Source organism: Terrapene carolina, unplaced genomic scaffold, assembly GCF_002925995.2.
Source record: "Terrapene carolina triunguis isolate 2854851 unplaced genomic scaffold, T_m_triunguis-2.0 Scaffold69, whole genome shotgun sequence".
Classification (NCBI taxonomy): Eukaryota; Metazoa; Chordata; order Testudines; family Emydidae; genus Terrapene; species Terrapene triunguis.
In genome coordinates, this window is record NW_020664420.1 from 62,639,902 (window position 1) to 62,657,810 (window position 17,909).

At 40.1% G+C, this 17,909-nt stretch overlaps 1 protein-coding gene across 1 annotated transcript in view; it reads left to right on the forward strand.

Moving 5' to 3' along the window:
- Window positions 1-17,909, forward strand: part of APC (APC regulator of WNT signaling pathway) — a 127,693-nt gene that overhangs the window by 87,317 nt on the left and 22,467 nt on the right. The window contains exons 7-10 of the mRNA XM_026649200.1: window positions 2,230-2,334; window positions 8,720-8,809; window positions 13,700-14,078; window positions 15,323-15,418. Coding sequence (XP_026504985.1) covers window positions 2,230-2,334; window positions 8,720-8,809; window positions 13,700-14,078; window positions 15,323-15,418 — 670 coding nt within the window. The remainder of the gene's footprint in view (window positions 1-2,229; window positions 2,335-8,719; window positions 8,810-13,699; window positions 14,079-15,322; window positions 15,419-17,909) is intronic.

Sequence of the window (17,909 nt, forward strand, 5' to 3'; positions counted from 1 at the left end):
CCCCCCCCCCCCCGAACCTCCGCCCCATCCAACCGCTCCCTGTCCCCTAGACTGCCCCCTGGGACCTCCTGCCCCTTATCCAACCCCCCCCCCCCACTCCCCGCCCCCTTACCATACTCAGAGCAGCATGTCTGGCAGCCGCATTGCCTGGCCAGAGCCCGCCGTGCTGCCCAGCAGGCGCTCGCAGCCCCCTCACCCAGAGCACTGGCGGCACGGCGAGCTGAGGCTGCGGCAGGGCGGAGCGGGGGGGCGGGGGGGGACGACACAGCAGGGGAGGGGCCGGGGGCTAGCCTCCCCGGCCGGGAGCTCAAGAGCCGGGCAGCACGGTCCCACGGGCCATAGTTTGCCCACCTCTGCTCTAGCCAGAGTTCTTGTACTGGGGGCCAGAATCTTCTTACTTGCTATAAACTGGGGAGACTTGACAACATTGTGATTGTCTCACACACATATTGGCGGGTAGGGGAAGTTCAGGAATCAGACAGATTAAAAATGATTTAATCTTTTATTTTAATTATGATTTTTGGAGGTTGACTCGGGATTTTTTTTTTCAGTGTTTGGGGGTGGTAATACTGATATTAACCCAGGTGCAGCCTGCAATAGTCACATGTAAAATGGCCACTTCAGCAGCAGCTTCTCCCCAAATTTAAAGGGTCTGCTACCAAAAAAGCATGCCATAAGAGAGTGAATCCACAGTAGGGAGATCAATTATCAATAAAATGTGAAAGGATTCCTTTAGTATGGTATAAACATACTGTATGTTAACATGCACTAGGGCAGTGGTCTCCAAAGTGGGGTGAGTGCACCCCAGGGGGTGCGCAGGAGGATCCTTGGGGGTGCGCAGCAGGAGGAGCGCTTTTTTTTTTTTTTTTTCGCTTTCGTCGTTGGGGGGGGGGCCCGGGGCGTTTTTTTTTTTTTTTGCTTTGGCAAAAATGGTAGAGCTGGCGCGACAGGGGGTGCATGCTCAAAAATTTTTTACTGATAGGGGTGCGCGATCAAAAAAGTTTGGAGACCACTGCACTAGGGAACTTTAGGATCCATGTGAACCAGTTAGTTTGCGACACACTAATGTGGGCTAAAATTTACACCCCTCTGGGGCAGACTAAAGCATTATGTAGACAAGTCCTTAGAGGGACTACCAAAAATTCCGGTTAACTAAGAGTTTGGGTGCGGGAGGGGACTCAGGGCTGGGGGTTGCGGTGCGGCAGGGGGCAAGGGGCATGGACTCCAGGAGGGAGTTTGGGTGTGGGAAGGGACTCGGGGCAGGGGTTGGGGTGCAAGACGGGTTTCGGGGTGCTGGATCCGGGGGACGCTCACCTTGGGCGGCTCCCAGCAAGCAGCAACATGTCCCTACTGCTCCTAGGCGGAGGCGCGGCCAGGCCAATGGGAGCTGCGGAGCCAGCGCTCGGGGCAGGGGCGGTGTATGGAGCCCCCGTGGCCGTTGCATTAGCAACCCGAAATGTCGGTTTCTAGAGTTTTCTGGTTGGTAAAGTGCTGGATAACACAGCTTTTACTCTATTTACAATTCTAATTTTGATCATCATCTTCTGATCACTCTAAGTGGTAGTGACAAGAATCTAGTTTTCATTAGTTAAACAGAGGAAGATTTTACTTCCATAAAGAAGTTTTCACCAGGTTTTCTACATCATTTGTATTTATTTTGGTATACAGTGATTAGGTTTGGTATGAGCATATCGTTAAAGCTTTGTTCACATTAAGACGGATACACTTGTGTTGCTCACATTAACAATAAAATGTGGATTCCTTTAGTATGGTATAGATATACTGTCTGTGTATCATTCTATCCACCCAGAAAGTGTTTGTATTTGGTTGTGAAGTTTAAGTAATAATTTAACTGTACTAGCCTTAGCCTCCAGTAAATGCATAGATTGTGTGACATTGCAGAGTAGACAGTTGTTTGCTCCAATTCTGTTATACTTCTGATAGTGATGTGAGCACAGCTGGTGGAGGATGGTGTTTCTGTGTCTCACAGCAAATCCTTTGTCTTACAGGGCTATAATCCTCAGAGGACATGCTTCACTTTCATCTTGCAATTTCGCTAAGACAGTCAGTCTCAGCTGCTAATTATTGAGGCTAGAGGTTATGAAATACAAAGCACAGTTCAATGGCTTTGTGAAGCTACGACATTGATGCATTCACGGCTTAGAAAGCTTTGACTGATAAAGTGTACTCCATTTCTATATGTAATGCCATAAACTCTTGCATTAACAGAGGGCACCTCAAAGCAAGCATGATTCAGGCTCACATGAAGCAGAGAGGCAGAATGAAGGTCAAGGAGCAGCAGAAATCAGCATGGCAACTACTGGTAGTGGTCAGGTAAAGTAAATACTTATTGGTAACATTTTTAAATATAAGAAATATGTCGCTTTTATGGGTGTGATCTGGAAATTCTGCTGTAGCTATGTAATTGTGCTTCAATGGATTTCTTCAGCTGTATTAATTCTGAAAAGGCTGACATTTTTCTTTATTTCCGTTGGGAGGGAAGAAAGCTCTCAAAGCTGTTACAAAGGATATTTTAATGAGATGGAATATTTAAATATTCCATAACACAAGACTCTATTTTCTTTTGTTTAAAATGGTTAACATGGATACGTTTAAGCGGGGATAAGCAAATAGTTTCATTGAAAAACTGATTTTTTCCTATTTGTAGGTATTTGTGTTTGTTATGATTTAATGATGGAATTTACTCAAAAATTTCAGTTCAGAAATGATCACTGAAAACACCACTATTTAAAAAATTAAGTGACAAGTTTCTCATTATAAATAATTACAAATAATTCCTGTTTCTTAGTTAAATGCATTACATAAACCCCTGGAACCAAAAATCTCATCAGAGGTAACCTTCTGCATGTGTGCTGAAGGGTTATGTACATGCTCATTTCATATTTGTCATTGCTATTCCTTTAATATTGAAATATATTATGGGGTGAAATATAAGACTACACTAAATTCTTTAAATGTAAATTTCTTTAATATTCATCAAGAGTAGGGATAGTTTTCTTTGACTAAATAATTTAATTATGGATTTATTTTACTGTGCTGTAATACCACTTGCTTCATCATCTCCAAGTATTGCTCAGACTTTCATTTTAGTAATTCAGATTCTCATAACCTCAAACAATAATATGACAGTGCAATTCATATGTAAGATTTTTCTGTTTGTTACTTTGTGTTTGTGGAATTATTTCAAACTCTTTTAAAGCATCGTACACACAATGATTTGTGAGAAGGATTATGTCTGTGGTATGGCTCAAATATTTGATTAGATTAAACATTAAGCACAGTCCCTAATTTTTCTATTAAGATATATTTGATCACAGTTTGGAATCCAATTCTCTTTGCTACATCTGAGCAGTTGCCTGAGGCCCCTACTCTAATCCTGATGACAGCATTATTCTAAAGGAGAAAAAATAGTTCAGTGATGCTTTTGGGCTGAAAGCATGTTTAAATAATTCATGCATTGTGGCCACATGTTCTTTCTCGTGTGAATGGGAAGTTATTTTGCACAAGAGAGATTTTTTGGAGGGGGAGGAAAGGAGTGCCTGTCTTGTACCCAGGAAGAATCCTATCTGTTAAGGAGTAGCTCTCTTACTTTGATGTTTTGGGCATAGAATGTGAGCAGTTTTGAGTTAATATCAAGCTACAGGAGGAAAATACTATGGCTGTGGGATCTGAATTTGTGCTGCTATGAGACATAAGGGGATTATTTACTTTTAGTGCAAGGGTAGGAAAAGGAGGCTTAATGGATTGGGCACTAGTGTTTTATTTCTGGGAACCCAGATCAATCCACCTTGTATCCTTGAGCAATGAGGATTAAATAGAGTGCAAAAAAAAAAGCAAACTAATTGTTTGGGGCTAGTTTTGCAGTAAGATGAGCAATGCGAATTGACAATTTGCCCATTGGGGACAGTATTTTTCAGGACTCAGTCATGTTCTCTTCTGTACCACCTCACATCCTCTGCTCTGCTGTACTGTGCTGACAGCAAAATGAACTTTACTAAAATCTTGATTTTTGCAACCTGTCTGTAGGATTTTGATGAATTTCACTGCTTTATTAGTAAACTGCATCAAAATACAGGAAAACAATATAAAGGAAGAAAAAATAAAGCACAGATGAAACAACAACAAGGGCATGAAAGAATATAAGATTAAAAGGAAGGAGAATAAAAGAGGAAATTGTAGGGAAAGATGCTACACAAGAATGGGATTGAAGCAAGGTGGGTGAAGGGAAGGAGTGCACATGAGAATTGGGAAGAGAAGAGAGTCTACACAAGAAGCATGTAAGTTATCAACTTTGGTCTCTTGCCAGTTTGTCAAATCAGTTGCTACCTATTTTTGGTAGTAGTGATTTCAGTTAAGTCCTTAGTGCACCAGTAATAAAGATAATTGGGTTTGATTTGGGCCTCTTGGCAACCTCAAAGTAGAAGGGGCCAAAAGACTCAGTTAGCATGTTAACTACCTCTAAGCTCTGAAGAAAATAGCCTGTCCAGGTCAGGGTTGATATACACCACTACCTCGATATAATGCGACCCAATATAACATGAATTCGGATATAACACGGTAAAGCAGTGCTCCGGGGGGGCGGGACTGCGCACTCCGGTGGATCAAAGCAAGTTCAATATAACGCAGTTTCACCTATAACGCGGTAAGATTTTTTTGCTCCTGAGGACAGTGTTATATCGAGGTAGAGGTGTAATTGTTGGGACAGAATAGAAAAATGTGTGCTATTTCTGTCTGCACCATAATGGGCTTTAATATCTAGCGTTTCCAACTTGCCATTTTTTTATCTTCTTGGGTAGAATGCACATATTACAATTAATCAATAGTGTAACATTTTTGGCACATTTTGAATAAAAAAAAAATACACTGAGTGTGTAACCCTGAGATCACAACTTGAAATCAAGTTGAGTTGAAAGAGATGCTGTCAACATAAGAATAGTATTAGCCATATATTAATAATTATACCTTGGATTATTAAAACTGAAAGAATTGTAGACGTCTACTATACTTTTCACTGTTTACAAACTTTCTTTAATTTTTTAATTTCTCTCATCTTGGACAAGGGAAATAAGGGCTTGTCTATATGGAAAAGTTATACTTGTATAAGGAAAGGTGTGAATTTAAACTGCTATAGTTATACCAGTGTAATTTCCCATGTGGACACTTATTCTAGAATCAGAAAGACTTTTTGTGACTTAGTTTATGTTGCTTTAGAAGCTATTTAAGCTAAGCTGAAAAGAGCCACTCTTATTTCAGTATAACTGGAAAGATTTCCTGTATAGACAGACCCCAACTGAAACTTTTATTTATAGTTAGTTCCCCATTCAAATTCAGAGTTCTGTAATGTTTGAATGGCAAATGCTGCAGGAGAGTGGTGGTCTTTTTGTTTATAAAACTGCTTCAGATGGACTTTTAAAAAATTATGGAAGTATTTCTAAGTTTTGTAAAACCTTGTTTTTGTAAAATCTAAATTTGGGGCAAATTTTACAATGAGATTATGTGACCAAAAGTAGGCTTTGATAGAATTTACAACCTGAGCAGTAGTTATTCTGCTATTCAATATGTAACTTCACTTTATTCTGTTGTACTGTAGAACTGTTTTTATTCACAGACAAATTGTATACCATAGGCAGGGATGGTCTTGCTAAAACACAGGCTGAGGAGTCAAGAGTCTGTTCTTGGCTCCATTACATAATATCTGATCAGTGTTTGTTTTCCTTGTTTTTAAAATGAGAATGATACTTCCCTGCCTCACAAGTATATTGTAGGACTTAATTCATTAATGTTTGTAAAGCACTTTGAGATTCTTGAATAGAAGGTGTTAAGAAGTTCTAAGTATTGTTGTTATGTTCATTGTCTAATTGTTTTTCAAAACTGTGTTGCAAACATTTTCTTTCTGTTTGTCCATAAATGGTAGAAATACTAAGTTGTTTTTCTTACACTGTATTGGCAATTTATAAAGCACTTCAAGGAAATATGGCTTCATTTAAAACAGCTGTTAATTAGGTCTTAGAAAACGTTTTGTTTGGGAAAAATGATCGTGAGGGAATAAAATAGTTTGAAAATAATTTATTTTTATTTTTTTGCACGATCAGTTGCAGGGTTGGGGTCACTTAGCCAGTGGTCAGATATTCAGAGAAACTGAGCACCATAGCTCCCCGTAATGCCAGCGGAGTGGTGGGTGCTCAGCATCTGTGACAATCTTTGGTGCATAAATAAGAATTTAGGCAATTAACTTTAGTCACCTATATTTGAAAATTTTGGCCTAAGATCATACTGAAGAACTTCTTACTCATTCTCTGTTTCTAGTTTGCATAATCTTTTAAAACTAGTATATTTAAAAAAAAAAAAAACTACATTTAAAACAGAGAGATCTCCCACCAGCATAATTAAACCGACCCAATGAGCAGCAGTAGCTATGTTGGTGGGAGAGCATCTCCCATTGACATAGCTCTGTCTACACCGGCGCTTTTGTTGGTGAAACTTATGTGTTTTTTTCACATTCCTGAGCGACAAAAGTTTTACCGACAAAAATGCTAGTGCAGACAAAGCCTAAGTCTCTATCACAGTACCCACTGTACAAGTATGCCACGTATTTTTGATATGTCTCTCTTCTATTAAACAGATTCTCTTTAATTACTCTCACTTGTTTGCTGAGAAGGAGGGGAACCACTCGAGAACAGAAAAAGCTAAAGAGGCTCGCTAAGAGTATAAAAAACTTGAATTTGATTTGCTATAGTTCTATTAAACGTTTAGCCTGGTGGTGGGGTTTGGGATTAAGATTTTAATTCCCTATTCTAGTTTTAAATACCAGCTTTTAAAAAACAATTATTTAGTAGTCATTTCAGTAAAAAATCAGTTGTAAAGTTAATATTCACTGTAGAATATCTGTATCTATATGAATAGCCATAATTTTTAAAAGCTGCTAAAAATAGCCATATCTTAAAACAATAACATTTTGATGATTGTCCTTCGATCTTATCAATAACGTCTGACGCTGACTGATTATGTTAATATTTTCACTGATAATACAGAAGCAAATTGCAATAACTATCCAAGATCCCTACTTCCTGACGTCCAGGTTAGCAGCGATCTGAGATTTCTGCAGAGGCAGAATATTCAGCCCCAGAGGGGCAAGAGTGTCTAACGTCTCTCTGCTGTGACTCTTGTGGTCAGTATAAGAGTTCCTTTGAACTGCAAGAAAAGCATTTATGCCTTAGGGAGAAGGAGCTTTAAAACTGGGGGGGGGGGGTTCTAGAGGCCTAGAAAAGCATGAGAGAATTTAATCTTTTAACTTTTGGAAGAACTAGAAGTTTTTAAATAAATAATAAATAAATTAATTAATGGAGATACCCTATCTCCTAGAACTGGAAGGGACCTTGAAAGGTCATCAAGTCCAGCCCCCTGCCTTCACAAGCAGGACCAAGTACTGATTTTTGCCCCAGATCCCTAAGTGGCCCCCTCAAGGATTGAACTCACAACCCTGGGTTTAGTAGGCCAATGCTCAAACCACTGAGCTATCCCTCCCCCATTGTTTGTTTTGTGCTGTTGGCCTGAATGGAGAGACTGCATGATTTCGGATACATCATCCCCTTACTATGTCCCATTAGTAATGTGTTACCAGAGCTACAGGTCAAAGGATGGGAAGCTCCTTGGAAGTCTCCTGCCTTCGCTCTATTGTAGGTAGCTACTATGGTAGAAGCTCACCTAGTAGAGAGCTGCAGGCCCATGCACCAACTCAGCTAAAATTCTCTGCTGGCACTCAGCTCAGTCGTGAGATAACATGCAGTCCAACTCAATAGAGCTACTCTTAGATGCCCTAAACAGCATGTAACCTTCCATTAAGTGAATGAGAAGGGCTCTATCAGGGATCAGAAGCAAACAACTAGAATGAACTTTTAAAAAAATATATACACAGAAGCCAAAAAAAGGAAAAAAATCTACATAAAATAAAAAATAGGACAAGAAGAAGAAAAGAGAAGAATAAAGAACAGGGAAGAGGCAAAGGGGACAAAAAAAGTAATGGTGACAACTTGATGGTGTCCAGATAGAGCCAAAGGGGGCATCCATCCACAGTGTTTTTTCTAGAGGATCTCCAATAAATAAAAAAGTTAAAAAACACTGTTTAACCTCTTTTTGCTCGACAAACCAGAACTGTATCCGCCACAGATTTGCCTAGCAGCTTTCCTTTTTGACCCCACAGAATCTCTTTCCTTGTCAATTTTTGAATGACTAGTTGTATTCTGAAGTGGTTGAGTTTGTGGGGTTGTGAGAAGCAGGGTCCGGATCTGTAATATCACTGATGCAGAATTCCTACTTGTTCTGTAAAAAATGGCCTAAAAGCAGAGTCTGGTTTGTAGTCCCTTGTTCTTGCTTTTATCTGCTGGTTGTTGTTGTTTATTTCAATTCTCCTTTCTCTTGATAAAAGTAGTTATTTTAAAACTAACTCAATAATTAGAATTAATTTTGTAGAACTGCTTTGAGAGAGAATTAAGGGACAAATGAGTAATAAGCCATCTTTGTGAATTTTATTTAAGTAACTTCCAAACTGTATTGCAGATACGTATTAATTAAAACACAGGGTGACAAATTATGATTGCAAACATGACTAAATAGTCAAATGCTGAAACTAAAATAGTCAACAGTTGGCCCTTCAGTAAAAGACTTTTGGATGCTACTTAATTGTTCTTTAAACTTGTAGGGTTCAACTGCTCGAATGGACCATGAAACAGCCAGTGTTATGAGTACCTATTCTGTTCCTCGAAGACTGACAAGTCATCTGGGTACCAAGGTAACCGAAGATTACAAACCACAGGTCGCTAACGCTACATTTTTACTAATACAATAACTTCATTGTTTCTACCAGTACTATTATATTCACTGAATGATCTTTCCACACATACTAATTTAATGGAATTTAATTTTTTTAATAGTTTTTCTCAGGCTTTTAAAAATATGCATTAAAAATCCTTCAATTTTAGAAGAAGATATGAATTCCCGTTGGTAGAATTATTTGTAATGAATAAAATTTGATTGCAGGAAATTGTTGGAGCACCTTAAAACCTTGTATTGTTATTAGATGATCCAGATGATTGGTGAAAATGAACCCATCCTAAAGACCAATTTTTTGGTATTTGAAATGCTCATACAAGACTGAATTCTTGAAATAGATGTCGTTTTTGAGAAACTTTCTAAAATGTGACCTGAGCCATTGATGCTACTAAATCAACATTGTGTCACTAACATAGTTACAATATGTGAAAGAAACAGTCTCATTTGACTAAAGAGGTGTTAAATTAAAGGAAACTGGAAATTTAGCATTGCAGTAAAATTTCATAATCTCACTTCCATTTTTGAAATGAAAAGATAGGTTCAAGTGGACCTCATTTTGTGCCAAAAGTAGAATTCCAGCATGTATTTGTTCTTAGCAGCAGGTAAATGAGACACATCAATGCAAAGACTTTAAGGAGTTCCTTTTTTTGTGAACTGTGTGTTGGGCAGAAAAAACACTTTCTGTATTAATTATTCATTATTTAAAAGTGCAAAAATTTATAACATTACTATCAATCACACAATTTGTGTACCAAAGAGGTAGCAAAGATATATTGATTACATCAAACATTTCATTAAGTCTTTACAGAGTATGGTATTAGAAATTTTAAGTGCAATCTATACAGAATAATTTTTTTAAAAAAGGTGGGGTGGGAGAAGTGGAGAAGCTTGAATCCTTCAGTTTTCTTTCTAGTGTAGATAGAAATTGCTTCCATATCAGCAGGACCATAGGCGCCAACTTCCCCTCTGCCCCATGGGTGCTCAACCACCACCTCGCCCTGCCCCAATTCCACCTCCTTCCCCCAAGTCCCCACCCCTGCCCCGCCTCTTTACCGCCTCCTCCCTGGAGCACGCCGTGTCCCCACTCCTCCCCCTCCCTCCCAGAAAGTCCTAAGTGCTGCCAAACAGCTATTAGGCACTGGGCAGGAAGCGCTGGAAGGGGGGGAGGAGCAGGCACGCAGTGAACTTGGGGCAGGAGGAGGTGCGGAGGGGGTGGGGGCAGGGGCAGGGGGAGCTTGGCTGCCGGTGGGGGCGGAACACCCGCTAATTTTTCCCTGTGGATGCTCCAGCCCTACAGCACCCACGGAGTCGGCTCCTATGAGCAGGACTAAAAATATTAGTTTAGCAATATCTGAAGAAGGCTCAATGTCTGAGCCTTCTTCAAGAGACGCAATGTCACCAGTAGGATTTTTGGACATCAAAACTATTTCTCTCCAATGTCTCAGTATTCAATACTTTAATTTTATGTGGTTGATTCTTTAAAATAAATAAATAAAATCATCTAGAGATGGGAGATTTTCCCAAAATGAATCCATAGTATGTCAGGGACATGGTTTCAGAGGAGTTCTGCAGAGAACCCTTACAACACTCATATGTCAGTGAATACATTATTATTTATTTTATGCAGTTATTGTAGACTATGCTGTCCACTAAGTAAACTGTGCTAATAGCAGGCCATGAGAGCTTACAGTCTAGAGCAGTGGTTCTCATCCTGCAGCCCAATCAGCACAGAGCTGCAGCCCATGTGACGTTCTCAGGGCCATACAGTTAGTATTGGATGCGACCCACATAACACATTGTGGGTGGCATATGTGGCCCACAATGGTAAATAGGTTGAGACCCAATGGTCTAGAGGCACTAGACAAGTGGTGGGCAACCTGCGGCCCATGGGCCTCATATGGCCCATCAGGGTAGTCTGCTGGCGGCCCGCGAGACAGTTGTTTACATTGACAGTCTGCAGGCATGGCCGCCCGCAGCTCCCAGTGGCTGCAGTTCGCCATTCCCAGCCAATGGGTGCTGTGGGAAGCGGCGCGGGCCGCGGTGACGTGCTGGCTGCTGCTTCCCGCAGCTCCCATTGGCCGGGAACGGTGAACCGTGGCCACTGGGAGTTGCAGGCGGCCGTGCCTGCGGACGGTCAGTGTAAACAAACTGTCTTGCGGCCCGCCAGAGGATTACCCTGATGGGCCATGTGCTGCATTAGGCTGTACAAATTTACATAATCCTTTTCTTCTAGACCACGGTCACTAGTGGACCTAGTCTCTGAGGTAGACCGTAAGGGCTTGTCTAAAAGGGAAGTTAGTGCACAGCAAGTTAGGGTGTGAATTTACAGCACATTAACTACTACACACTAATTCCCTGTGTGGACACTTACTGCACAGTAAAGTGACGAGTAAGTTAATGTAGACTAGCTAGTGTGCTGTAAATTCACACCCTAACTTGCTGTGTACTAACGTCTCTGTGTAGACAAGCTTTAAAGCTGCTGCCACAGGTGTCTGCCCAGAGGCATACATTAAGCAGAGTACATTCTCTTTTGAGAGTACAAGTGTGCCAACTCCATAACATATCTGACTGTTCCCAGTCCAGAAAGTGAGGCTCTCTAAACCTCATTTCTCAGGCACCTGCCATTGTACTGTCACAAAGCTGGCTCACGGGCTCTGTCAGGTTTTGATTCTATCATTTTTACATTTAATATTAAATAGTTTGTGGATCCATATGATCATATAACTTTACAATGTTTAATACGTCTACTTTTTCAGCGATTTCATTGATTATCATAGTGTTAGTAAAATACGTGATTTTCTGAATACTCAATCTAGTATAAATTACCAAGACGCACTCAAACTTTTACATCTTGTATAACACAGTGGTTTGATCTTATCTTCAGTGATATTAGATTTTCTCATGTATGTCATAGGATATTTTGTTGAACTTGTGACCATTTGCAGCAATTTAGCTAGGATTAGAGAATCTGATCTAACTTAGTATTTGGCAAATCTGATTTCTTGTCTAGCTGGTACATATGGGTATCACTCTGCAGAGACTCATCAACTGCTTCTTCCCTGTCCCAACTGGGTAGCCCGCTTATGAGTAGCTTCTCAAACCATGGGTTTTTAATGTTTTTATGTGACTGCCTCAAGAATCCCTCCTAAATTAATACTTAGATGTGAAATCCACGAGGGTGCTCTGAATTTGGTATCCCAGTAATATGTATATTTGGTACTTTAATATGGTCAGCTGAAAACAAAGCTGAAAACAATTATGAACCAGATCATCTGGGAGAAAGAATTTAATCAGAAAAATGTGAATGATAATTGGGACTCATTTAAGAACACCTTACTAGATGTCCCAAAAGCCACAATTGAAGAAGAAGGCTGTGCTGGTTTAAACACCAAACTGGTTTAGAGGGGAAATGAAAGCAGCTGTAAAAAAAATTTTTTTTGTTTAAATTATATAACAAATAGAAGAAAGGGGGAAGTTGACAGTAATGAATATAAATCAGAAGTTAGGAACTGTAGAAAATTAATAAGCGAAGCCAAGGGACACAAGGAGAAATCTCTGGCCAGCAGAGTTAAGGACACTAAGAAGGAGTTTTTTTAAATGTATTCGGAATAAAAAGAATCTTGACAATGATATCAGTCATTACTAGATGGAAATGGTAGAATTATCAATAATAATGCAAAAAAGGAAGAAGTGTTCAATAAATATTTCTGTTCTATATTTGGGGAAGAAACAGTTGATCTAGTCTCTCCATATTATGATTATTACACTCTTTCCATTCCACTAGTATCTCTGGAGGAGGAGAACAGAAACTACTGAAGTTAGACATTTTTAAATCAGCAGGTTCAGATAACTTGCATCCAAGAGTTTTTAAAGAGTTGTCTGAGGAGCTCATTGGACAATTAATGTTGATTTTTCAATAAGTCTTGACACATTGGGGAAGTTCCAGAAAACTGGAAAAAAGCTAACGTTTGTGTTAATTTTTAAAAAAGGGTAAATGGGACAACCTCAGTAATTCTAGACCTGTCAGCCTGAGATTGATCCTGTTTAAGTTAATGTAGCAGCGGCTGGTGTGGCTGTCCCAGGGGTCACCTGAGCAGCTGGCCCCAGAGCCAGCAGATTGGACGGTCCTGGAGTCAGCCACATTGGCCCCTGCAGAAGTCACGAAGGTCGCAGAAAATCACAGAATCTGTGACAGACACAGAGCCCTATCCATCACTGACCATTTTAAAATCAAGATTAGATATTTTTCTAAAAGATCTGTCCTAGGAGTTATTTTGAGGAAGTTCTATGGCCTGTGCTGTACAGGAGGTCAGACTAGATGATCACAATGGGTCTTCTGGCCTTGGAAACTATGGCTCTATAAACATATTTAACTTGCACTCTAGCAAATTATTTGTCATCGGAGAGCAGCCTTTAAATGAAAGTATTATTCATGTAGATAAATATCTGAGAGAAAAAGAATTCATAGTAGACATATCCTGGCTTGCTCAGGCTAAAACATTATTGGGTAGCACATTTTCATTCATATGCTATTGTTTTAATCCTTTAGTACAATGAAAATCCAGAACTGTTCAGTAGAGGTCTAGATGAACAAAAGTATATATCAGATATCACTGTTGTTTCATTCACATTACTACCAAGTGGATTCATTATAATTAATGTTTTAAACAGCAAAGAACCAGTAATAATTATGCAATTATTTTTTAAAAATGATACAGATTCTTGCACAATTGGAGGGTAGGGGGGGGATTTTTTTCTTGATTTATAGATCATCCATCACTTCATTTCAATTTGATGTATCTTTTTTTTAGAAAATGTAACTGTGTTTTTAAAATCATTTGGCCTACAGGTGGAAATGGTGTATTCTTTGTTGTCAATGCTTGGTACTCATGATAAGGATGACATGTCACGAACTTTGCTAGCTATGTCTAGCTCCCAAGACAGCTGCATAGCCATGCGTCAGTCTGGATGTCTTCCTCTCCTCATCCAGCTTTTACATGGCAACGATAAAGACTCTGTGTTATTAGGAAACTCTCGGGGCAGTAAGGAGGCCCGTGCCAGAGCCAGTGCAGCACTGCATAACATCATTCACTCACAGCCTGATGATAAGCGAGGCAGACGGGAAATCCGTGTACTCCATCTTTTGGAACAGATCCGAGCTTACTGTGAAACATGTTGGGAATGGCAGGAGGCACATGAACAAGGCATGGACCAAGACAAAAATCCAAGTATGTCTGTCATAATGCTTTAAAAATGGCTAACAATATATTATACAAAAATTTTAAAACAGAGAGTTCCATTTTAAGCTGAATTTTTGGGTATGGTAGAAATATACCTGAATTAAGGATCTTTTTTCATATGAAATGTTTTTAAACAAAAATCAAAGTAATATCTGAAAACAGAATGTCTCATCTGTAATACGTGCTGTCTGTAAATGCTCTGTGGAAGATTGCTCTTTAAATCATTGACTGTCTATCTCATAAAAGGTATAATCCCAGTGATTTTTTTTGTATACTCTATACAAATTTGTATTCATGCTCACTGCTATTTTGTCTTGTTTTAATGTATGTTCTGAACATTGAATGCACAAAAGTTTGTTGTTTTTTTAAACCTACCTTTTTCTCATCCCGTTTTGTTTTGGTTGCTTGTTTGGTTGGTTGTTGGGGAGGTTAAGGTAGGCACAAAAAGAGCAATCTTGTTCCAATCAATTCAGTATAATGCAAACAACTATTAAAAACACAGTTTGATATTTGTTTGATGTTTCTGACATACAATCACAGCCTTGTCAATGTAAAATGAAATTTTTTCAGATAGGTTTGAAAATTTATGTAACCCTTTAACTTCCCTAACTGCATTTCTGATTTAAGGGAAAATTACAAAAGCAGGCCCTGATCCTCCAATATGTTCTATGTTGGTGGTTCTTCATGCCCACAGGAAGTACCATTGAAATCAGTGGGATTGGCATTGGTGCAAGATGCAATCTGATCTCACTACAGGGATCAGACTGCAGAATCAGAGCTCATGATGACATCCTAACACAATCTATGGCCTAGACAAAATCTGGTACAAAAATGTTTAGAACTACAAATGCTTCCTAGTGTGAGATAATGCTGATTATCCTTCAGAAGGAAGGAACAAGACAATTTTATTTTTGATACTGCATTATTAAACACAACCAGAAAACCTAACCTATCCCACTCTCTACACTCCAAAGCCATTGTCAAGATAATTAGGAAATTAAATTCATTAGCATTAAAATTTGTGTCTTGTAAGTCTGTGAGTATGGAAATTGTTTTTGTTAGAATGATCAGTGACTTTTGTCTTCTCTTGCATTTTCTCAGTGATCCAAATCCTGAAAAAGTGATCTAAATATTTACCTTAACCTTTGAATCTCTTGGTAAGGCTTATCTTTTTGATAATGCCCTTCTAATATACCAAGTCAATATTAATTGTTCCCTTTTTTCGGGGACAGGGCCAGCTCCAGTTGAACATCAGATCTGTCCTGCAGTGTGTGTTCTGATGAAACTTTCATTTGATGAAGAACACAGGCATGCGATGAATGAGCTTGGTAAGATGAAATATTTTTCTCTATACAGCTGTTGAGAAGTTTGATAGAAGTTTTAACTTTCCTTTCTTGTACACTTAATAGAAATCCAGTAGGTTTCTCTGTCACCAGTTCAGATCGATCAAAGTCATTGCTCAATACTTCAGCAAATCTGGCCCCTGATGTCTTAATTTAGGCACCCAGAAAATGAGGAGTACAATTAGTGCTCACCTTTACAAATTTGGTTTCAAAGACTTACCCAGCATAACATGGTGACTCTGTGACTGAGGCAGGGATAGAATTCAGTTTTCCAGGGTGGCATTCAACAGCTTTAACCATGAGACCATCTTTTCTCTTCCTGCAGTCCTCTGCCTCATTCACTATTCACTTTCCAGCTTCTGCAACACATGAGGCAAGGCCCTGCAGGTAATAGCCTCCTTCACTACACAACCCTGATTCATTCTAGAGCATGGTTCATCTTGTGCACAGAATGAGGCAGGATCCTGTGGGAAAATGTGATGTAAAGATGGTATGATAATACACATGCACAAGGGGCTGAATTAGGGTTGTAGAAGTTAGGAATTCTGGCATTTCCTAACTTCTGAATGCTTGACTTTGCAAGCTTAACATTCTTTTAATGTAGTTTTATGTGAAATTTCCTACATTTTAAAAAAAAACTTATTGAAACAAGAAGACCCATCTATTGAACATATTGACCCCCCCCCCCCTCCCACATAGGTCACCAGCAGGACTGGAACCTCTAGATCCACAGCACAGACCTCTGTCACTTGAACTGAAGGAGTAACTGATAACAGTAGTACACTATTATCCTCTCTGTGAACCAGCCACTCGAGGGGATTAGATGCACACTTCCAATGAGTTTTGCAGCTGTTTGCTGACAGCAGAGGACTGGTAAATCCTGGGTTTAATTCTGGGTTTTAGAGGAGAGTGTTCTCAAATGGTAATAGAACTTTTTGCACCACCACTACCCCTTTCTCCTTTCCACCTCACTCTCTCCTGTCTCTGTCCCACTCTGCTCCTCTTCCTCCTGTCTTCATCTGTTCTTACCCTTGCCCCCTGACCTCCCTCCAGCTCCTTGCTCCTCTGGATTTGAGTCTGGGTGCATCCCCTTTTTCCTTCTTACTGTCTGGGCACCAGAGGCAGACCCTGGCAACTGGGAGGAGCAACTGAATCACAAGTCCTGCTCAGTCCTTGCATCCCTGGGGTGGAGCTTGCTCAGTCATGCTGTGAGGATGGCACTTGCTCAGTCTAGTTGGCACATAGGCGCTTTTTGGGGATAAAGCATGCTCAGAAGGATTCTTCAGAGAATTTAGCTGCCTGGCCCTAATAAGCCTCAACTGAGTATGTGCAAACAGCAGTTTTTGAGGAACTTACATGTTGGCCAAATTTGTGTTGATTTTCATGAGGATAGCAAAAAGCATGTGACAGGCCACCCAGACCAATTTGAAATCTCTGCTCCAGAGCATGCAGGTATGAGTGCTGCTTAATGAAATGGTTGTAAGTAGGGCTGTCTGTCGATTAATCGCAGTTAACTCACGCGATTTAACTCAAAAAAATTCATCATGATTAAAAAAATTCATCGCACTTAATCGCAGTTTTAATCACACTGTTAAACAATAGAATACCAATTGCAATGTGTTAAATATTTGGATGTTTTTCTACATTTTCATATATATTGTAATTGAAATCAAAGTGTATATTTTTTTATTACAAATATTTGCACTGTAAAAATGATAAAAGAAATAGTATTTTTCAGTTCATCTCATACAAGTACTGTAGTGCAATCTCTTTGTCGTGAAAGTGCAACTAACAAATGTAGATTTTTTTTTGTTACATAACTACACTCAAAAACAAAACAATGTAAAACTTCAGAGCCTACAAGTCCACTCAGTCCTACTTCTTGTTCAACCAATCACTAAGACAGACAAGTTTGTTTACATTTACAGGAGATAATGCTGCCCACTTCTTATTTACAATGTCACCAGAAGGTGAGAACAGGCATTTGCATGGCACTTTTATAGCCGGCATTGCAAGGTACAGTAACTCCTCACTTAAAGTCAGCCCAGTAAACGTTGTTTCGTTGTTATGTTGCTGATCAATTAGAGAACATGCTCGTTTAAAGTTGTGCAGTGCTCCCATATAACTTCGTTTGGCAGCCGCCTGCTTTGTTCACTGCTTGCAGAAAGAGCAGCCCGTTGGAGCTAGCTGGTGGGGGCTTGGAACCAGGGTGGACCAGCAGCCCCCCTATCAGCGCCCCGCTCCCCTAAGTTCCCTGTGCTGCAGCCGCCCAGCAGGCTATCAATTGCCGGCAGTTCAGCTGTCCCTCCCCCCACTGCCATGTGCTGCTCCTGCCCTCTGCCTTAGAGCTGCTCCCGGGAGCCTCCTGCTTCCTGTGGGGAGGGGGAAGGGGAGGACGATGGGGTGCTAATGTCAGGTTGTCCCCCTGCTCCTGCCCCCCTCTTACCCCATCTCCATAGAGCGGGGGGGGGGGGGG